At 40.3% G+C, this 21,989-nt stretch overlaps 1 protein-coding gene across 1 annotated transcript; it reads left to right on the top strand.

The window, feature by feature from the left end:
- The first annotated feature begins 3,891 nt into the window (after positions 1–3,891).
- Positions 3,892–12,031, top strand: LRRC30 (leucine rich repeat containing 30). Its single transcript, XM_041477751.1, has one exon. The coding sequence runs from the start codon at positions 3,958–3,960 to the stop codon at positions 4,984–4,986; it is 1,029 nt and encodes a 342-aa protein (XP_041333685.1). The 5' UTR covers positions 3,892–3,957; the 3' UTR covers positions 4,987–12,031.
- Positions 12,032–21,989: the final 9,958 nt, after the last annotated feature.

The raw sequence follows: 21,989 nt of genomic DNA, 5'->3' as shown, positions 1-21,989 counted from the left end.
TATATGATAATGAAACTATAGATACCTATTGTAAGCTCAACAATTTAAAAGACAATGACCGGATTAGTTTTGCAGCAAAACAAAATTTAAACTCAGTGTGTCAAAATAGCTATGGTTTTATTAAAAGCATGATTCTATCAAATATTTCATTAATAGCTCAAATCCTGTAGAAAAATAGTTATGTGATGATCTCAACTTTTGCTTAAAACCAATACAATTGATTTTATGGCAAGTATTGCCTGGATGCAGAAAAAAAAGCTAGAAAATGTATCCCAAGTGTGTTCTACAGACTCAAAACCTGAAGACAAATAAAAGATCCCATAGATAATAGACTGTAACATTCCAGGTCTTTTGTGAACTCATCTTCAGATTTTTTTAGGGCTGACAATCCTGATTTCTTAAGAAAAAAATCTAATAATTTGCATTGTCAAAGAATGTCAGAAAATATAGCTTGTCATTTTTGTCAGCTTACCAGTTTTTTATCATTGCTAATAATGCAGTTTCTTTTATTATACTAGTTAGACTACAAAGTCCTTCAACAAACTTTGGGTTATTTTTTTCCCTTGAACATTAACATTTTTGTTTCATCTACAAAGTGATTATCAAGTACACTGTGGCATATAAAGCCCACCAATTTGGGCTTCCAAACCTGCATGCATGAAATTAATTTCTGCTATTTGCCAGCCTGTGTGGACACAGGTCAGCGCTACCTAAGAGCATTCCAAAGGAATGGATCCATCCTCACAGTGCAGCACAGCAAGGGCCAGGGCAGGCCAGCAGGCAACACAGAGAAAAGGGAACTGAAAAGTGTTTTAACAAAGCCACTCCAGGACACCAAGAGACAAGGGACTATTTTTGTACAGTATTTTAGTTCCTGAGATGCCCAGATGAGGCCACTGTGGCTTTGTTATCTCGATTTAAAGAAAAATTTAATTTGGTTACTTCAGAGTTTCCCATCTCCACAAATGCAAACATACTCAAATGACCTGTTTTTCTGCTGGAGAACAAAGAATAGGAAATGGTTTGTCTTTTCTCTTTTTTTTTGTTTCACACAGTGCTTATGATACTCACCGAGGCAGGAAGGGAACCGGACAATGAGAGCTGCAGATGTGGAATTTCTTTTTAAAATCCTCTTTGCTGCTGTTTGATGTCTGGCAGGCAGTGGAGATACAGCAGGAGATGCTGTGAGGCTGAAGCAGAACAAGCATTTTTCTTTGATAGAGATCCCTCGGTGAAGCTTTCCAGAAACAGCCCAGGCCAGGCTCTGCTGGGCTGTATCACAGGCCCGGTTTCAAATGGACAGTGTGATGCAAAGCCAGGGAAGGATACAGAGCACTTTGGCTGAGTCACGCTGTTAGGAAACGAGGATTTCTGTGGTGAGAAGCCACAGCTGGCGCTGCCAAGTCCCCAGGCAGTAAACTCCAGTGTGTTTTGGAGATGGGAACAATGTTCTCATCCAAAAATATCTGGCCAGCCATGGTGGGAGGCAGTGGCTACAGGGATACTGTGCTTCCTTTGCTTTTGTTTTCATTTGTTACTAAAAGTGACCAGCAGAAGAAAGAGCTCTGCAGCGACCATGGGGCCATGGTCACAGGGGAGAGCCCAGCCACAGGGAGCAAAGCTGGCCTCTGGCAGATTCTGGCAGATTCTCTGCAGCAGGTTCCTCATTTCAGAACTGAGACAAAAAGAAGGGAAATAACTAATCTTACCAATGCTCCCTAAAAAGCCTTTTTCTTCCCTTTGCATTTGCCACTGCAGAAGCAAAATGCCACGTTCAAATCCATGGATGCTCTCTGATAATAAGTGCATTTTTGACATCAGCTGGGCTGACATCCCAAAGGCAGAGATCATGAGGGGCTCATGCTTTCACTTCTCCACCCATTTCGGATGAAGTGCCACATTTTAGGGCCCCATCATGCAAGGCCCAGTCTTGCCCAAGCCATTGGGTTTCCTCTTCCCCCTGGGCATCTCCTCTGCCTGCAGCGTCAGGGTTATGTCTGGCACTCTGGGCAGCATGTGGGGATGACGAGTAGCAAGAGCACTGAGTCAGTACGGCTGTGATGACAATTAGGATAATATTTGTATGTAAACTGACAAATACTGGCAAAAAGCTCTTGTGAGGGAGGGATCTGTGACTCACAGGCTGCCAGCTCACTCTAACCAGATACTACCGGCCTCAGACTTTTTCAGGCTCACCCAGACACTCCAGAGAATGCAATATTTCAGCCTCAGCACCAGCCAGTTTTATGCTACTCAGCCCTGTTCAAACACAGGTTTTCATTGCGTGGCTCACTCAGCTCCCACCTGAGTCTCGCACTGCCTGCTGTGGTCCTCACTGGTGCAGGACCCCACTCATCAGACACAACTGCAGGGATGTCAGCCCTGTTCAAACACAGGTTTTCATTGCGTGGCTCACTCAGCTCCCACCGTCTCGCACTGCCTGCTGTGGTCCTCAATGGTGCAGGACCCCACTCGTCAGACACAACTGCAGGGATGCCCCCCCTGTTCCCTCTCTTCCCAAGCAGATGTAGCTCTGTGAGGGACCTAAAGCTCAAAGGAAACTGTGTGGTGCTTGGCAGCAAGAAGGGGCTGTGGGGATTGACTCCAAAGTGGTTGCTGGAGTGCCTTGACTTCCAGCTGCAGTTTTCTGCATAATCCTTTAGCATTGGCGCTAACACAAGGTTTTAAGGTGAGAATCTCTGAAATGTAATGGTAAGGAAGACTACATTCATCACCAAATCTCTCAGAAGGCAGCAACACATCTTCATCACCATGGATTGATGGAGAGGAAAAGCCCTGAAAAGGGCTTGCACTATTTGAAAAGTGCACTATTTGCACTTGCACTATTGAAAGCCTTGCACCATTTGTTGCAATTTTCACCTAGTTTGGATGATACCTGAAGTTTTTGCAGATCATTTTTATGGTCCCCTTGAGCTTAAACTTAGTGCATATGTATTCCTGTAGCAATACAATTTCCTTTCACCAGCAGAGCTCACTTCAGCTGTTGTTGGGTATTATTATACCTCACTGCTCATTTCCTCTTCCACCAGCCCCTCTATATTGCATCTAAATGTCATTTATAGTTCAAGCTATTTGACTGCTAGTCCCCCTGTACCCCAGAATAGCCCAGGAAGACCTGAAAGTTCACAAGGAAAGGGACATCAAGAGGCTCCATTGTCTAGAGTACAAAAGAATCAGACCCTAAAAATCTGGTTGATTGATGTGAAAGCAGCACAGGACATTTAGGACTGAGTAATTTGGTTAGAACTGTGTGGTATGACTGCTCACACTTGGTGCTGTGGGTAGCAAGAAATCATCCAAGTGGGCACAGATACTACTGGGCAAAATGTCACTGCTGCAGTGAATTTGGCACCCTTTCTGGAAAGAAAGAGGTCAATCCTCACCGCAAAGGACATATAAAAGCTAGAACTTTTTGTGAACACTATTTTTGTTTAACTTAGCAGAAAACAAGGACTGACATAACAAGTCTTTATCAGTGTTTTTGCAGCATGCAAAATTTTCTGGTAGACTGGTAGCTACTTCAGAGATATCAGGAACCAAAATAAAAGTGATTATGAAAACATCCTTTAAATCTGAGCTGAAACGATGGCTTCTTTGCTCGTTTCCTTCTTTAGCTGGCTTGTTTGTTTTTTTTTGAAATCACTCTTGCTAATTGTCCTGCAGTCATGGTATGTACCAGATAGCCAAGAAAGCTGACATGGTGAAGTTATATACAGCATCCTTGTGACCTTTTTGCAGTGAAGATACATGTCTGTCCAATAAAGCCCAGGCCAAATGACAGTGACAGCTGTCTTGTGGCATTCAGTTTGAATTGAACAGGTTTGCTCACAAGTCAGGAGCAAGTGTTTCATTACAGACTGTGCACCAAGATCAGCATAAGCCCCCAAAAGTGAAACTTTCCCTCAGCAGCTATGGAAACTGTTCCGCTGGACTGAGATGCACTTCACAGGCTCCTCCCTGTCTCCTTGCTTTGACTTTCCCACCTCCAGCAGGCTGTCATCCTCTGTTGGCATTTGCATATTGCAGGGGAATAAAACCTCAGTTCTCTCAGGGGTGAACCAGAGTGTTATGGGAACTGAGCACTCGAAGAACAAGGAGCGAAGGAGCATGGTTTTCCTTAGGAAAGGCCCGAAGCTGCCTGCATGGGAAGATGCCCTTCTAGCAGGGAGAGAGCCCAAGTCGCTGCTGAAACGGGGATTGCGTTATGTCAGCTTGAGCCTCATCATGAAAGGGATGACCAGCACGCCTGACTTCTTGTGGGGACTGCATGAGGTGCAGAAGCTGAACCTCTCACGCAACCAGCTGGTGGTGATTCCTCCTTCCCTGGGGAAGCTGGACAGGCTGGTAGTGCTGAACTTGGGTGGCAACTGCCTCAAGTGCCTACCTAAGGAGATTGGGCTGCTGAGGAACCTGAAGGTCTTGTTCGTCAATATGAATTGCCTGAAAGAAGTGCCAGCAGAGCTCAGCTTATGCAGGAAGCTGGAGGTTCTGAGCCTCTCACACAACTGCATCTCACAACTGCCTTTGAGCTTCACCGACCTGACAAATTTGAGGAAACTGAACCTCAGTAACAACCGCTTTGTTCAAATTCCCCTCTGCATTTTCGCCCTGAGAAGCTTAGACTTCTTGCACCTAGGGTCCAACAAGCTGGAAAACATCGCAGAGAGTATCCAGTATCTGGTCAACCTGCAAATCTTTATCGTGGAAAATAACAACATACGCAGTCTGCCGCGTTCCCTGTGCTACATCAGCACTCTGGAGTTACTGAACGCTGACTACAACGCCATACAGACCCTCCCAGATGACCTGTACCTGCTGCGCCGCCTGCGCCGCATTGCCTGGAACCCCATGGACAAAGGGCTCCACATCGCCCACAACCCCCTGTCCCGGCCCCTGCCCGAGGTCGTCGAGGGGGGGCTGGATGCCCTCTTCAGCTACCTCAGGGACAAAAAGGAGCACAACTGAGCTTCCGCTGAGCTTGGGATTAAGCTGTCATCAAGACTCAATCGCATCGGAGAGCTTTCCTGCACAGGCATTTCCACTTCATAATGCTTGGATTTTGAAGGCTATGGATGGCTTTAGTAACAGTTGGAGGAAAGCAAGTAAAGTATGATGGTCTTGGTTAAGTATGGGAAGAGCAACTTTCTAAAAATAGCCACTTCTGTAACCTTCATGTTGTGGTACTTGGGGGTTTTTATAGAAAAAAAATACAACACAGTTGTGATAAAATATTTGCTCTTCATTTGATAGGAACAAATTAAAGCAGACTGCCAGACATGCAGAAATGTGTATTTGACAGCTATCAGGCTGAAGAAATATTAATATTAGTTAGACTTTCTCTCTGTGATTGCAATTGCTTTTCTACTCCTGCTCACTTCTTCATACACAGGTAAACCATGACATAAACAAACACTGCTGCCCAAGTGAATCTCAAGGAAAATGTTTGCTTTTGGCAGTGAATATATCCTGAGCTATATTAGCTCACAGACAATATATTGCTGGTCAGTCCAATACCATTTGTTGTTTACCCCACAGCTGTGCTCTGGCCCGTATAAATTACAGGTAGAGATTGCCAGTGATGAGGCAATTTGCCAGCTCTTTGGAAGTAGATCCCAAATGTCCCCAGAGCTCCTACTTTCCCTGGTGAGACAAGCAGCCCTTCACATGGAGCCTCCCAGGATGCTGAGAGCAGTGCTTCACATCAGCTGGGAGCAGCATCTGCACAGAGCACAGAAAGGACTGTGGCTTCTTCCCTGACACAAAGGATGGAGTTGCTCATTGCTAGATGTACAACTGCTCTCCTTTCCCATATCCCTGCAATCCGAGCTATGGAGTAACTTTACTCAGGAGGCAGTACATCTCCTAAAGGTGAAATATTTCTTTCAGGAAAAGCAGCATCAACCCAGTCATCACCTTAAGTAAGAGCTTCAAAAACAAATAGTTATTTCTGGGATTTTCAGTATCAGTCAGTAGCGTAAAAGTCAGGTCTTATGTGGTTTCTCATATTGATCTTCTGTGAATGTCCTTCATCAAAGTTTTATCTGGTAATAAAGAGGCAGTATGAAAGAGCTGTTAAGAATTTATGCAACTTGGGGCTTTTTGTTCCCTCACACCAGTGTAAAACAGAAACAGCTCTGTTGAAATCAGTTGAGATAAACGCTTGTAATGGCAGTGTAAGAGAGGAATGAGACTGTAATTCTTGAGCTAATTATGAGTTTTCAAAGCCGTTTTTAAAGTGCTTCCTATGTCAAATCTTAGGCATTATTTTCTAAATCTTAATTTGTTCAAAATTATGAAAGGCTGTGAAAGACTGATCCTGCTTCTAGTGAAGTTAATGGACAATGCCTGCCTGAGAGGAAAACTCCTCAGCAGAGGTAGGAGCAGCCTAGTAACAGCAGACAATTATGTAATTCATAGATACATGTGAGTAAACCACCTTTGGTCACACTGACATTATTGGTGTGATGTTGAATGCCAGCAATGAGAAATTGGTGCTCACAGAATATTCCACCCTGGGTCTGCCTGCCTTGATATTTTATTGTGTTGGATTGTTTTGTGTATGATTTGTTATCTTAATTGAGAATTTCAGTGTTAGGCCCAGAAACCAAAGTCTCCAAGTATGCAGTCAAGGACAAATCTTATGTTTCTAGCAAACATGAAATAATTTTGAAGGGTATTTTTGCTCAAGCATTAAGAAAACAAATATTTTGTGAATTTTTGTTACTTAGTATATGTTTCAAATGTTAATGTATTTTATGTGTAGCTTTACATATATTTATTTCACCATGCAAAATTCCAAGTTTTTAATGAACAATGCATCTAATAAATTAATGTGTGATTCCATTAGAGACAAGGAATAAAGCTGCAATTATTTTTAGAAATACCAACAGATAATTCTTGGAGGGGATTAAGGTCAGATTATTAACTTTTCTAAATGCCCGTTTCATATCCCTAAGACTGGCATTTGTGTAAACACTGCAATATTGCTTTGCAGGAAAATTAGATGCCTATGGCATTAATCACCTGAAAAGATTTTCCACATGTCAGTACCCAGGATTATATGACACCGGATAGCCTCTGATATGATCTGACTAGAAGAGGTATGCACGGTAATTTACAAGGAAGATATGAGGCTGGACTCTGTGCGTTCATTAGGATACCACTATGAGGGTGAGAAACACAGAACAATTCAAGAAAATGATCTCCAGACAGAGGATTAAAAGGCGAATTTGACATAATCAAATGCATCTGCAAAAGCAGTTATAATATGAAGTGCAATACCAATAATTTAAAACTAAATTATTCAATTGAATAATAATGACCTTTTACTCAAGCTAATAAACCTTCGCAAGCATATGAAACACATAAAAGTGACTGCCTTTTTAAACAGAATAATAAAATTGATTAAATAAATGGTGCTCTAATGTATAATTCAGATCTTACCATTAAGAAAGTAATTTCTACTGATCTGCTTTAGTATTTTTTTTCATTCCTCAGTCAAGGCCTCTACAAATACCTTTCTCAGAGGTACAGAAAATTATATCTCATGATAGGGTAGTGCTCTGAATTCTTCATGTAAAAAGAAAAGACTGTATGCCACTGTTATTGTATAGAAACATGCATGAAAGGCAAATAGTGACATATGTATTTGCATCTGAGTGGGAGGAAGACAGAAGAGGCAAGCAAGGGCACAGGAGGGAGATAGAATCTGTAATGTCACGTGCTGGCTCTAGTTCTGAGCAGGGCATTAGAAAAGAATTGGTGGATCTCAGTGTTGTCATCTGATATTAGCTGTGCAGATGACAGGGAAAAAAGGAACTGAAAGGCTGCAGGGCCTGTAGTCATATCTCATCATCTATCACAACAGTACCACTTCTGTGTGTATCAAATTATACAAGTTTAATTTTATAACCTTTCAGAGGACGGCATGCAGAATATTACTCTTGTTTCTAGTAAGCACTGAAGTTTTGTCATCCTAAGCCTCACAGCAGTATAACTTTTGATGCATCTATTATTTTTGGTTGTGGTAGTGTTCTTCAAAGGAATGGAACATGTGGGATCCACTCATGGAAAGAATCCTTTCCTGGCACAGTGGCTTTTCTATGGCTGTCACTCAGAGGAGCTCTCAAGAAAAACTCTTGAGGTGGACAAAAGAAAGGGGAAAAAACAAGAACAAAGTAGAAAGAATATAGTCAGGGGTCAAGTTGGTTGGGATAAATGTAATATACACTAGGGCTATAGAATCTGCTTCTCAGCTGTCATCAATCACACTGGTTGTACATTTGGTCAGATCTGGTGAAAAGGCTCCACCTACTCTGATTTTAAATTGAAAAGAAAGCTGCATTCTCTGTAAAATTGAAAGTCTAGTCAGCAAGCAAAGCCTTTGAAAACTGGAAGGCTTCAGGCTTTTGGCCTAACCAAAGTCAGTGATTCAGCCTTTGACTGAAAGAAAAAAATTTTCTTCTGAAGTGTTGCACTAACACCTGACTGGAAGTTGATGCTGAAATATCTCGTACCTGCTGCTCTGAGGCAACCTACCAGCTCTGGCACATGGGCCAAATTCTTAATGTCACTTGTGACTGGTAAATTCCCAAACACCTTGCCTCACCCCAGCAGCCACTTGGGGCGTGTCACCTGGCCAGGAACACCACTCCATTACATGAGCAAAGCAGCAAGAACTTACAAAGACCAATTTCCAAGATGTGGAAAGTTTCCAGGATGCAGCATTTCAAAAAAGCTTTCTGAGTCCAACTGAAACATCTTGAAATTCAGATTTAAAAGTTTGTGATTATTAATCTGGATGAAAAATATGTCAACTTTTTATTTTGGCCAAATTCCCAATATTTTCTCCATACTTTTTTTTTCATTTCCATCAAAATCCTCCTTTTTTGTCAACATAAAGAACAGTTTCTAGTCATTTTACTATAAGAATATGCATTGTGCAAATTCAAACTTTTTGGGACATAAATGAAATAATTTTTTATTATGCTACAGGTAGCTTCAGGAAACAAGATCTCTCAGTTAATAATTTTAAATCAGTGAAGGAGGAAAAATCTATTACATTGAAAAATGTTACATTGACTCTGGAGAGATCTGTACTTGTTATTTACTTCACTAGGCCTGTACGTTACTTGAAAAAACATAACACAGCACATAAGTTTTTAAATTAGAAAAATCATTGATACTTTAGTTTATTTCCTTAAACAATGAAGAAGAAAGCCTCAAAGACCTTCATCACATGAGAGATGGAAAGAAAGAAGGAGGAAGGGAGGGGAAGGAAGAGAAAATTATTTGATTTCACCAAATTTCAAGGGTAAATTTGCTGAACAGCCTTCAGACAACAGTTCTTGAGTAATTCAAGGAGTGTTTTGAACTGCCTGGCACAGTTCTAATTAGTACACATGAAAATAATTATGTAAAATTATAAATATATAATAATTCATAAAATATTAAGAAAACATGTACATTATTGTTTTGCATGTTCTTCTGCCATTCTCACATGTGGGAGCTGAAATCTTGAAGTAGTTACAGATGAAGGAAAATTCTGGCTCTAGAAGGGCTTGTATTTATATGAGATTATATGCTCTTCCCTTATATGTGGGAAAACCCAGAATTAAGACCTCAGTAAATGTTTAAATGGGCATAAGGCTTTAGATATATTGGTACAGAGGTAGGCTTTAATACACACATGTGGAGTAAGTCTGAAAATCCTTTTATAAAATTGCATGATCATTCCTCTGTACAAGTAAGAGGCAGAATAATAATTACAAAAGATGACCCTCCCTTACTGATTCCATACATTTGTCTGTGGTGAAACAAGAGCCAAGCAGCCTTCAAAAACCACCCCTCAGCACTGCCCAGCAAAATCAATAGTATCCTGCACCATCACAGCTGCCTACAGCACAGGACAAAACCTGAAATTTATGCTCCAATGTATGTGGAGTCACATCACGCATGGCTAAATGGTAGTTTCCAGCAAAGCAGGAAGTGTACCAACAGCTTCAGAAAAGGTCACTGCAAATTATGCTGCTTCATAAAGTGAGCTTATCCAGGCAGAGTGAAAAGAAGACCAAAGGGCAGAGCTATATGTTTTCCTAGGGCTCCTAGAGGAGTTTCAGATACCATAAATTCATTGATGGAAAGCCTGCTCTTAATTTATACTTCCCAGACATTAAAAACCAAAAATTAATCCTTTGATACAACTCTGTGAGGGAAATATGTATTGCTTCATTTTCTTTCTGCTCTCTAGCCTTTGCATCATTGGCACATTCACAGAAGCAATGAATTTCTTTTCTCCTCCTGCAAAAACAGCATTGCCTTGTGTGGGTGGGTGTACAGAAAATGTACAGAGAGATGTTTTATCTCTCATCCTCTACGCAATGGGTGCAGGACAGAGGAGCCTGACAGGCTCCACAACCACTGGTGACAGGATGAGTAACATACCCCAAACTGGTGTCATGCTCACGACACCAGCTTTATGCACTTGCCTTCGAGGTATCAGGCAAGGCAGTGGTTATTTTCCAGACACACTTTCCATGGATGATTGGGAGAAATGGATACAGAGAGCTCCAGGTCATCTACAGACTAATCTAAGCATGTGAAGTAAGGTCAGTGAAGCTGTAGGGTACCAAATGCCTTCCCTTGTCTGGCCTTCCTTGCCTTTGCAGCATGTGTGCAGAGGGCACAAAGCACCATCTCTTAGCACAGTATAACATCCAGATTTGCTGAGATGCGTCAGAGAAACAGCAACACACCTACATTGCCCTGTGACAAATGTTTTTGATGTCAGGAAATCCTTTCTCCCTAGCTATCAAAATGTTCCACCTCAAAACAGTTGTAAGCAGGACATGTTTAAAAGAATTCTTGTATTTTTTAGAAACAGCATTCCAAAATCAGCTAAAAGAAACTACCAAGTGAGTAACAGCAAAGCTGTTATAGTAAAAAATTGCTTCCACCTAGAAAATATGGTTGTTATCATTATACTTTCCTTTCTTGTTCTCTATCCGTTTTTTTTTTTGTTTGTTTGTTTGTTTGTTTTTTGGTTTTTTTTTTCTTTTTAACATAATGAAAATCTCTGTATATATATATATAGGTTTCTCTACTGGCCCATGCATGTATACATACTTTTACTACAGAAAACAACACAGGCTATTATTGGTTCCTAAATTGTTTGTGTAAACAGAGAAGTCTCTCTGGCATAATCTAGTGCCCTGTGAATGGCTCTGATAGGAGAGCTGAAGAATACAGAAGAATAAAACGTTCACTTTGGGAAATTCATTCAACCAAGTGTGACTTGGTTAAGATAATGCCTTTCCACAGCTATTGCTATGCACAGGGGTCCTCTATATCTTTCAGCACACTTATGTCCCCTTTCCAGTTTGAAAATAGCACGGTGAAGAATGGCATTTGTGCGTTCTGTCTACCTACAAATGAAGCCATAAAAATAACAACTTTGGGTTCAATTCATTAAATGAAATCTCTCTGACCATGTGTGTGTGGCTTTGTGTGTGTGTATGTTTGGAGGCATTTTGGAGGTGGTTACCGTGCTTTGCAATGTACTATATGAAGAATATGTATGAGTCAACTGAGAAGCAGCATATTCTGCAGCAAATAAAATGCTGATAATTAAACATCTAAACAGGACTTAAAACATATGATGGTTAATTATGTTGCTTTTGAATTACTTACACATCAGTTTTCCTCTGTGTTTTTTACCATTAGATATCACAAAGTTCTGTGACACTTTTATCAATCTATGTGGGGATTTAAAATATGGAAGAATTCACATTTGGTCTTTTTTTAAATTGATCAATAATCATACAAGAAGACACATTCATTTTCTGTCACTAAAGGTTTTGTAGCTCTCACAGTAAACAATTTGAAATGCGTTCTTTATCCCATAAAAGAAGAAGCTAAATTCTATACAACCTGCTTGTCTAAGAAAAATGTATATATCTGGATGCTTCTGGAGTCCATTTTGGCTTGGATGTTTGTAGAAGGCTCAAGTGGAATCTTCACATTAAATTTATATTGCTGCTCCTAGAAAAAGTTGATACAAAATTTTATTTAACTTTAGAAGAACTTTAGTAGGTGATTGTTTGTAAAAAGCTGATGTTTGTCTTTTAACCCTGCCAACCAATATCCATATTTTATTTGGGTAAGCAAATACAACAGTCTTTACTATGAATCTACAGAGCCTCTTCTTATACTGTGTAAAATCATAAAGCCAGTATCTCACAGATTTCAGGCACTGTATTTTCTAGCCCCACTTGGAGGAACAGAGATTGCCCTGGTCTAAAATATGCCCCAGAGACTGGAAAACAGAAAGGAAATTAATGCTCTTAGAACTGGTGAATTTTTGGTTTCAGAGAGCTCATGTCAGACATAGATTTAATTTATTTACCATCAGGCTCAAAGTTATGAATTTACAGCAGTTAAGATGTTTCATCTTTCTTGAACTAGCATGCTGATATTGGAGTGTATGGGTGAGAAAATTTGTCCAGCATGTCCAAATCATCATAGGGACACCAACCTTAGGGGAGAATGTGGAAATTCACTCAGAATTCTTCCTGATGTATCAGGTGTCCATTAGAAAGGCTATTTAATGTTCTTTAGCAAGGTTAATACATTGCAAAGCAGTGACATTTCAAGACTTCTCCATAAAACTAATAGCCTTTCTCAGAAAGTAATTTTCACATTTACATCCATTTAGCACAGTCTAGATTTGGATAAAGACAAGCATCGCTTTTCTCTTGCCAGTGTTGCCAGGGTGATGATCACCAAATGGTCCCAACAGTCCTTCCCCTCTTGTACACTCCCAAACTAGCAGCTGGCTGTTCTGAGGGGGACTTAGGCTTGTGTGCACATTCAACAGAAAATGCACTGCAGAAAAGCCCCACAGTTGCCTTGCCACAGTTGATCCAAGCAACCAAATATTTTAAAATATCAGATAATTAATAAATACAAAGAAGACAAAAGGAAAAGAATCACAACTTTAGAGGATGTTGCCAGACATTTCATCACTGTAGCAAGAAGCCAGGAGAACGGATGTACATTTCTCCTGTAGTAGCGATCTGCATTTTCCCATTAATTCTTTTGCTTTTTCCTTTCATTTGTCCATTCTCTTTTGATTATGCTTTCTCTTTCCTATTGCTTCCCACTCTTCTCCTTTTTTTTTTTTGGTTTTTTTTTTTGTTTTCTCTCTTTGTTTAATTAAAGTCGACTGCTTGACTGATGTCAGTTCAACCCTCCTTTTCTGGATTTGGCTTCCAAATCAAGTTAATCAATAGTAGAGTCCTCTCTTCATTAACTACACAGAGGGATAACCAAAAAAAAAAAAAAAAGACAAAAATAATAAGTGAAAAATGAAGAACAAACTTCAGGGAGCAGCAACCAGTCTGAAGAGCAGAGCATACTTTGCACTTACTGTAATTCTTGTGTGTCCCTGTACCTCCTAAATCCTCCATTTCCATTATGATTCCAGATGGACATTTATCTTAACGAGCTCCTGAAGGGTTATTGCAATGTTAAAGGCATAGGAAAGTGTCTGTGCACTACCATGGAGAAACAAGAAGTCCTGTCCTCTCCTGACATTCTCCAGAGATCCCCTTCTGTTTCCCATGAAGCCCCCCATAAATTCAATGTCCCTGTTACTTTGGAAGTGAGGAATTTTGGACCCCTGTTGTCATATGGCTACAGAATGATTTAGAAACACATAAAACAAGAACAGATTCTGTTGTCTAGCCCCAGATTTTACCATGTGCTATAGACACAGAGATTTATGTCTAGTTCTCCCTCTCTGCTGTAAAAATATGCCTGCCTCCCTCCCTTTAGTGTCAGTCCTATAAAAGGGAAGCTGCAGTCTGAAGCTGGAGCAACAATGCATAGCCGCAATTACAGAGACCACTAACAATTATCCTGTTCACAGAGAGGTACTCACCTAAAATTCAGGACAGGAGGAAAATAAGTAGAATAAAGAAGGGAAGGAGAACAGGATCCAGTAAGGAGGCACAAATTTGCTTGTATGGTTTGGACTGACCTTGCTCCTGTGCATGTGGGGTGTGAAGCTCAGAACTGCTCTTGGGGGAGGGAGTCTCCTTGCATGAGGTATTCACCTCAGCAAAGCAGGACCAAGGGAACAGCTCCTGTCAGCTTCACTGCACTGCTGAGAACAGTGGGGGCTGTATGTGTGCAGCAGTGAAGAGGGATGGACCAGGGTACACAGTCTGTTTTGGCATAAGGTGCAGTAACAGCATAATAGTAAAATCTATTCACTGGAATTTGTGGAAGGAATCAATCAGGGCAGAAAACAGTGTTGTTGCTTACTGCTGGGTGCCTGAAGGTGCATCCGGCTCCTTGCAAGGTGGTGCTGCATCAGTTTTACATTTGAAGGAAGGACACAAAAACTCTTCTCTGATGAGAGCCTCCTGTTTCAGGATCCATAGAAACTTGGGGGTAGATCTGACCTGACTGTGACAATTAGTTTTAAAATCTCTTCTCAGCCTGACACTGCAGAATATAAATCAAACGACTGTACAGTATCACTGAACAAATGCAGTTGGAGTTCTGTTACATAAAAGCAGGGAAATAATATGACTAGAAGGACATTAATACATTATACTCATTACATGGTAGTTTGATGTCAAATATATTAAATATTAAGCAAAATATAATAATCCCTCTAGTAATGTAAAAATGTTCACATTTTTAATCTAGAGATCTCACTGATGAGGCATGATTGTTCAACATCCTAGAAGGCAGCTTTCTAAATTATGCTATTCCCTGTGGCAAGTGCAGGACAGATCACAGACTTAATGGAAGGAGCATTTTCATTTTCCCTGTTGCACAATGGGATTTACATTTCAGCCCTCCAGCAAGCAGAGTTACTCATGATACCTTCTAAATTAGTACCACCTTATAAGTTGCACTCAGGGTACCTCCTAAATTAACAAGTAATACATTTAGGAATCCCTGAAAGGCTCATTATCTCCTGTCTAATATATTATTATCACTGTATATAATTTCTGACACAGTGTGCCCACGCCTTCTTCTAGTGAAAGATTCCCATGGGTTAAGTAGGTCATTGTAGAGGTCCATTTCTGGCTTCCCATTATACCTCTACATCTACAGAGGAATTAAGGATAACTGCAAAAGAATAATTCCTCTGGTCTTTCAGTTTATGTACTTCTGTACTTGCAGAATAACAGCAGAAGTGCTGGTCCATTATGTTACCATTTCTATTTGATGGTACAAAAATAAATGCTGTATTCATAACTCCATCTTCAGATGAAAGAGAGCTGTCATTCCAAGGCTGGGATATCTGCTTCCATATCCCAAGCCCTCCTGGCTGTTTTAGGTATCTACACTGCTGAAGTCATCTTTGAGCTGCTCATGCACCTCTGCTATCATGTTACTGCTCATGATAGCAGCAGGAAAAAACACGGGGAGAAGAAAGGCTGATATTATAGTTCCCATTGGGAAGAAGCTGCTCATTAATATGCTCTCAGGCTGTCACACTTTGAGATGTTGGTCAAAGGTGTTTGCAAAGCTGAAAATCAAGGAATGTTCACCTCTTCAGCTTTGTCTGCACTAAGAATTTAACTCATTGCTGACAGAACACAGCAGCAGCTGGAGCAGCACTCAGAGAGGTTTAGCCAGGGCATGGAGATATTGCTAACAGCTTAATAATACATCATTCCCAAACCTTGTTCTGAGCTCCCCCCTCCCTCCACCCCTCATCTGTTTTTACCCCAGAACATGCCTGTGGCACTGGGATTTAGTTGCTTCAAAAGGCTTTGTTCACTTAACATCAGTGTCAGATGTCTTCATCCCACAGAGAGGGCTGCTGGCAGCAGAAAGCTGTTCCCAGGCAAACTGGATCCCTGCAGGCATTTGCTGTGACAAAGGCACCTGAGACTGGGCCTGGTCATCCACAGCTTGCAGGGGTTACAGTCATTCCTCCCTTCTCAGACAGAGCTGCCACAGCCGTCCCTCACTCAAGTTCTGTTCTACTTTCCTCCAGCAGGGGTTAGGCAGTGCAAATGCTGAAATTTCTGACTTCAGATGGAATAACCACCATTTTATTTATTTTAGGGTTTATTGTGCTACCTGGAATAAATTGCATCTGTGAGCTTTTAATAATGTTTTTAACTGTTGTTAATAAGCATTCACACAAAGATGTCCATCACCTTCTTGGAAAAGGGCAGCCAAGAGTTTACACAATAGGAGGATAGAGTTTCTTTCAGGCTCACCAGAAGTCATATATTATATTTCTTTATGGAGATACCTTCCAGCTGCTCAGTGAGGTAACAAAGAAACAAATCCATCTACAGACTCCCTGTTACTTCTTTTGTGGATAGCCACCATTTGCATTATAAACAACAAAGACACATTGAGCTAATTTTAACCCTATGACTTTGATGAGTTTAGTCCATTGACTTTGTGGAGGCAAATACAGAGCTGAGTCTTGTTTTTGATTAAGCTCATGAGTACAAAAAACTCTCTCAAAAATTGCCACTGTTGGACCTCAGCCAGAAGAGTCCTATAACCAAATAATGAGAACTTGTTATTACACTTTGATTATAACTGTCTGTTGGCTAATTATGCACAAAATGAGTGTCTCTTATTTTTAATAGATAATCTTGCATCTATTTTTAAAGAACAAAGTCTCTGTTCTCCATTTTTGAAGGTCCTGCTAACCAGTTAAAATATGGTAGATTGGATTCCGGTATGACTAAATTTGATTTGCAACAAGAAACAGATCAACAGATTCTTCTTATCTCAATGCAAATGTTCCCCATCCATGTGAATTAGGAGTCTCAGTAAACTCTGAGTTGACTCTCACAAATTCCTAGAATTCAATTTCCTGAGCAGGAGACAGTATAGATTACTTTGATTTCTAATAAATTTCAACCCTCCCAAGGTTGTGTCTGCCAGCAGTGTCTCCTTTTTCAGAGCTGTAGATCTTAAAATATAGGAGTCAGATACTGAAGTTAATAATTAATGTGAAGCCTCCAGATCTTACAGCTATTCCAATCTAAAGTAATCATATAAACTTCCAAGAAGCCAAAAAAGAGTCCAAGTCAGAGGAAATGCATCCTTGATGCAGCCCTTGTGTGCTAAGGCAGAGATTCAGGTACTTTAGTGATGGAACGTCTTCATTCATTACCACTAAAGACTGGGATTCATATTTTCAATCAATTCAGGAGCTGATTCTATCCCTGGAATTTATGTCTCGTCATAGCAAACACTCCATCACAAGCATTTCTCTTTCTGAAATTCAGATTCGGACCCTTCATTGTGAAGATGAGGTCTGCAATATGAAGCATCTCTGGGTTACCACAGGGGATCTGGTCCCCCAGAATCCCACACTGGCTAATTCCAGGAGTCTTGCCACCCTGCATCATTAGTGAGTCTTGGAAGAAAAACAGAGATTATGGAGGGCAGCTTGAAAGTCTGCAAATCAACAGAAAACCAAAGTTGAACACCCCCAACAGAGAAACTGCCCGGACCTGGTAGCACAGGTACAAAAAGAGTAGGCACCTGAGGAGTGGTCTAATGAGGAAAATTAGTAGATGCTGAAATATGCCAAGAACAGCCTTTTGCCTACAAACACTTTTGAAGCCAAATATCCTAGTATGGGGGATTTTTTTAATGGGGCCTGTTAAATCAGCACCTCCTAGGCTAATGATGTTAGACTATCCCTCCTGCAAAACATCCTTAAGAAATAGGTTAAACATCCAGAAGGAGGTCATATGTAACAGAATCATTTAATCAAAACAACATTCCTGATTTGTCCTGGATATGTTTTTGGGGAAGTCTTTAAAAAAGTAAGAGTGTTGAATAAAAACTAAAATTATTAGATGCATAAGCATGAATATGTGGATTATAGAATTAAATCCATCACAATTGTACATTGAGTGGCTACACCTGTATTTTATGAGTTCTGTCAGGTTCAATATTTAGAAATGAGTTTTGAGAGCTATGATGGAAGGCAATATAAAAAATTCATAATATTGATTAGATTTTTCTGTTATAATTGCTTGAGATAATATAATGTATAAAGGCATTCAGAGATGTAATGAACACTGTGAAAAGGACAGTGTATAAAAACATGGATTGAAACTGACACCAGATTTGCACAAGTAACAGAAAGCCCTTTTACAAGGTGACATAAATACATCACAGGAAAGGGATTGGACAGCAGCTGTTTGGTTGCTTGCACATGCACAGTGTCTGTCTCACTGATGGACAGCTTTAGAGTGGACTGATCTTTCAAAAGTGCCTGAGCACAGGGTCCTGCTACACTGAGAGAGAAAACCTTTTATTTATTTATTTTTTTAAACAGGGAATGTCTCTAGCAACCACAGTCCAGAAATGTTTATTCAGGAGGCCTGTGGACACAGTTAGGTACCTAGGCTGGGCCAGAGGGAAGGTTGGATTTCATCTTGCCCTCCTCAGCTCAGGGCTACATGGGGGCTCTCAGATTTGCTGTCATCTCTGCAGCAGAGCAGGAGACCACTAAAATAATTTGGCTTTCAGAGGGGAGTATGCAGCAGATGGCACTGTTGCTTTAACAGTCCTGCATCAGTATCTTTTCCCTTTTGTAGGAAGTCACAGGTACAATTTTCCTTCCAACATTCTCCCTTTCTGTGGGATTTTACCCCATTTTTTGTAATCGGTTCCATCCACCCTCAAGTGTGATTCCTCTGTCCCAGGGTCCCTCAGTGTGAGTATCCCCTGGACCGCCCTGCTTTTACCCCACTCCTTGTTTGCCACCACACCAACTCCTAGCATTTGCTTTATGTAGGGAAACCTTGCTTTTGCATAATAATTTATTCCCATTGGTTCCCATGTACGCCCAATTTATTAGTTTGTTACATTTCGGTAGTGTTTTTTTCTCAGACATTAATAGCATCTTGGGGAAGCTGAGCACGTTTCTGCCGTATCTTTTCACTTGGAGCACACATGGACTTTTATCTCTTTCCATAACTTTGTCTCGGTGATTTTTTTTTCGGTTGGTCATGCAAGATGCCTTGAGGTTTATCTCCATTCATTTTAAAATTTTTATGCCAAGCAATTTTTAAAAGGTTAATATTTCTCTGTTTTACTTACCTTCTTATAACCTGTCATTTAGATGTTAAATTGGTTTAGACTTTCCTAGATGTGTTTTAATTAGAGAGATACATGCTTATTTACCCCTAACTGCATATGCGTGAGCTGGCTTTTTAATGCAGTCCGATCCTGAAACTGCTGAAAGCATCCACTAAAATCAACCAGGATCAAGGCAATTGGAATGTTATTGAAGATAAAGTCTTAAAAGAAAAAAAAAAAAAAAAGAGGAACTGTCCTGGCAAATGCTTCTCACAAAAACCCTCACAAAAACCATAGGCTTGGTGCAAAAATGTGTAATCCTAAGGTGCCTGGCCACCTGCATGGAAACTGAAACACACTATTTGGTATCACTTAAAAAAATAGTTTGGTGTTTCAGATCAGGAAGGCAAGAGTCCCATAAGGGGAATGGGAGCTGCCTAGTAGGGGTATTAGGAAGCCCTGGGCACAGAGAGGTGTCTGAATCATCCCCACAGTTCAGATCCTGTGTCCTGAACCAAGAGCTGCTGTGCCCCTGAATCCAACAGATGGAACTCTTGTCTGAGGGTAGTAACCCACATAGCTTCTGCTTGAGCAGGGCATAGAGCATTGTTTTACTCTGGAACATGGGAGGAACGTGGGAGGTGTGGATACTGGCACATAGTTTATATTTGTCTGAGTAGTGGGAAACCTTCCCATCAAGCCGAGATTTCCCATACCGTATATTTGTCTCTTGCTGTGAAGTGTGGGAGCAGAAAAGAAATAAAAGTGACCTTCATGGAAGACACAATGTCAAAGCAAGCCTGGCTTGAGATCCTGGATGTCAGCACCCCCTCAGGTGGTTGAGGCATTGCTCTTCTTTGCACCTCAGCTTCCCAGTACTTCATGTCAAAAAGAAGGTGGCAAAATGTCACCAGGATTAAGTGACTGCTGAGTGCCGAGGTCACATCATAGGTTTGAAATTAGACACTAAATCCCGTTTTGATAACCAAAGTTATATCCAGGCTGTGGAAGGCAGGAGCTCTTCCCACCTCCTGTTGAGGTAAACCATAATCATGCTCTGCTGTCATCGTGAGACAAATATGCTGTCCATTGTCTTGCTGAGGGGTTCCTTTGTGCCCTGAGTTTCTTGCACGGTGATGTAGTGAAATTCAGCATATCCCAGCCTAGATCTGGTGGGCACAAGGATTACTGAAAGTACTACATTCCTCATCACCTTTGCCAGTAGCTTTGAGCTAGAAGCATAAGTGAGTCCCTGCAGTTCAAGACAGATTTTGTACCTGTCAGAAGCCCACACATCTTCCAGAATTCTATATCTGGAAGATTATATCTATATCTATATATTATATAGATTATATCTATATCTATATAATGAGTCACAAGGCCTGATAACACTTGGGGATGCACGTGGGAGCAGTGGACTGGCTGAAATGGGAACACCCATGACTGCAGGTGCAGGAGCCTCCTGGCTGCTAGGACCGTACAAAGTACAGGAACTACTCATTTGGCATGAAATTCTAAAAGTCTGTGCTATCCTTTTGACGATCTGTAAATGTTTGGTCCTTTTGTTAGTCATAGGAGTCAATTGATGTTGAGGGATTAGAGAGTGAAGACCTGAAGAAGTTAATTCCTCCCTTCAAAATCCAGGAATTTTCCTTACAGCACAGAAATATTCATCCTCTTAGGCAAGAAGTGTTGCCCTTTCAGTTTGTGTCTGGCTGCATTTAGTGCAAAAATTAATCTTACTATGAAAGCAATCTCAAGAAAAAAACTGTGCATGTTTTCTAAGAGAATGAACATGCAAGAAAAATCAGGCAAAACAAAAGCAAATAAATGCAAAATCTTTAGACTGAATTATGTAATCCTTACTCACATGAATATTAACTGGAACTATCCTCATGAGTAGATGTTAAAAAAGCAAATCAGTATCTCATAGGCTTGCTTTTGTTTGAAGACAGCTGGAAAACAATGTATTCTTTAATGACATATGCATGGTAATACAAATTGTATACTCTCCACTAATCTAATACTCATGAAATGAGCACATCCATCATGGAAATTAAACAATAACTTCTTACTTGAACAAATTCTGCAATGAATATGCTACAAAAATAATTAAGAGATAATGTCAATTGGCTAGAACTTTATCATAAGAGAATGGTCTCCATTTGTAAAATTAAAAAAGCCCAAGACAAATCATGGACAGTTATGAAATAAAATCCCATTAATAGTTTTTCAAACTATGAGGCATATTTTTACAATATTTTATTATATTGGTATTGTTTCTATTAAATCACTTGATTAAGGATTGCTTTACACAGCTGAGTGATAAGCTTTCTGTAACATTTTGGAAAATCTGGGTCCTGACAAGCTTCAAGAATAGGTTTTTTTTCTCCTACTGAATAGTCAGTTCTATCAATAAAATAATTTCTTATTAATGTCCTACATATATTTGAAGAAGGCTATTTGATTTCTTTATATAGTTAACTAGATATAACAAGACATGTTTTGGTTACATCGCCATCCACTCATTTCTTCAGCAATGTCCATAAGAAAGGAATAAAAGAGGTATTTGCAAGCATCAAAATAACTCTTGCTAATATTTGGTTTCAAATACATGAAGAAGTAGATTTGGTTCTTATTTAATCTCAAACTTTTCCATGGGGCAGAAAACACTGACATTTTCATTCCTCTTGGGTATAATGGAATTTGCCATATTTTTTTTGTATTGGCTGCCTCATCTCCTGCACTGCAAAGACAAGCAATGTTTTGCAAAAAATACAAAATGCCTAACAGCCTCTGGGATTCTGCTCAGAGCTGGAAGCCAGCATTTAACTCTGAATTCTGCCAAATCTTGTGTGTTTTTCCTAGTAGTTCCC

Source organism: Pyrgilauda ruficollis, unplaced genomic scaffold, assembly GCF_017590135.1.
Source record: "Pyrgilauda ruficollis isolate IOZ18807 unplaced genomic scaffold, ASM1759013v1 scaffold41, whole genome shotgun sequence".
NCBI classification, from domain to species: domain Eukaryota; kingdom Metazoa; phylum Chordata; class Aves; order Passeriformes; family Passeridae; genus Pyrgilauda; species Pyrgilauda ruficollis.
This window is presented reverse-complemented; position numbering and strand designations above follow the sequence as displayed.

Coding starts and splice junctions, on each gene's coding strand:
- LRRC30 (XM_041477751.1), top strand. CDS start 3,958: ATGCACTTCACAGGCTCCTCCCTGTCTCCTTGCTTTGACTTTCCCACC.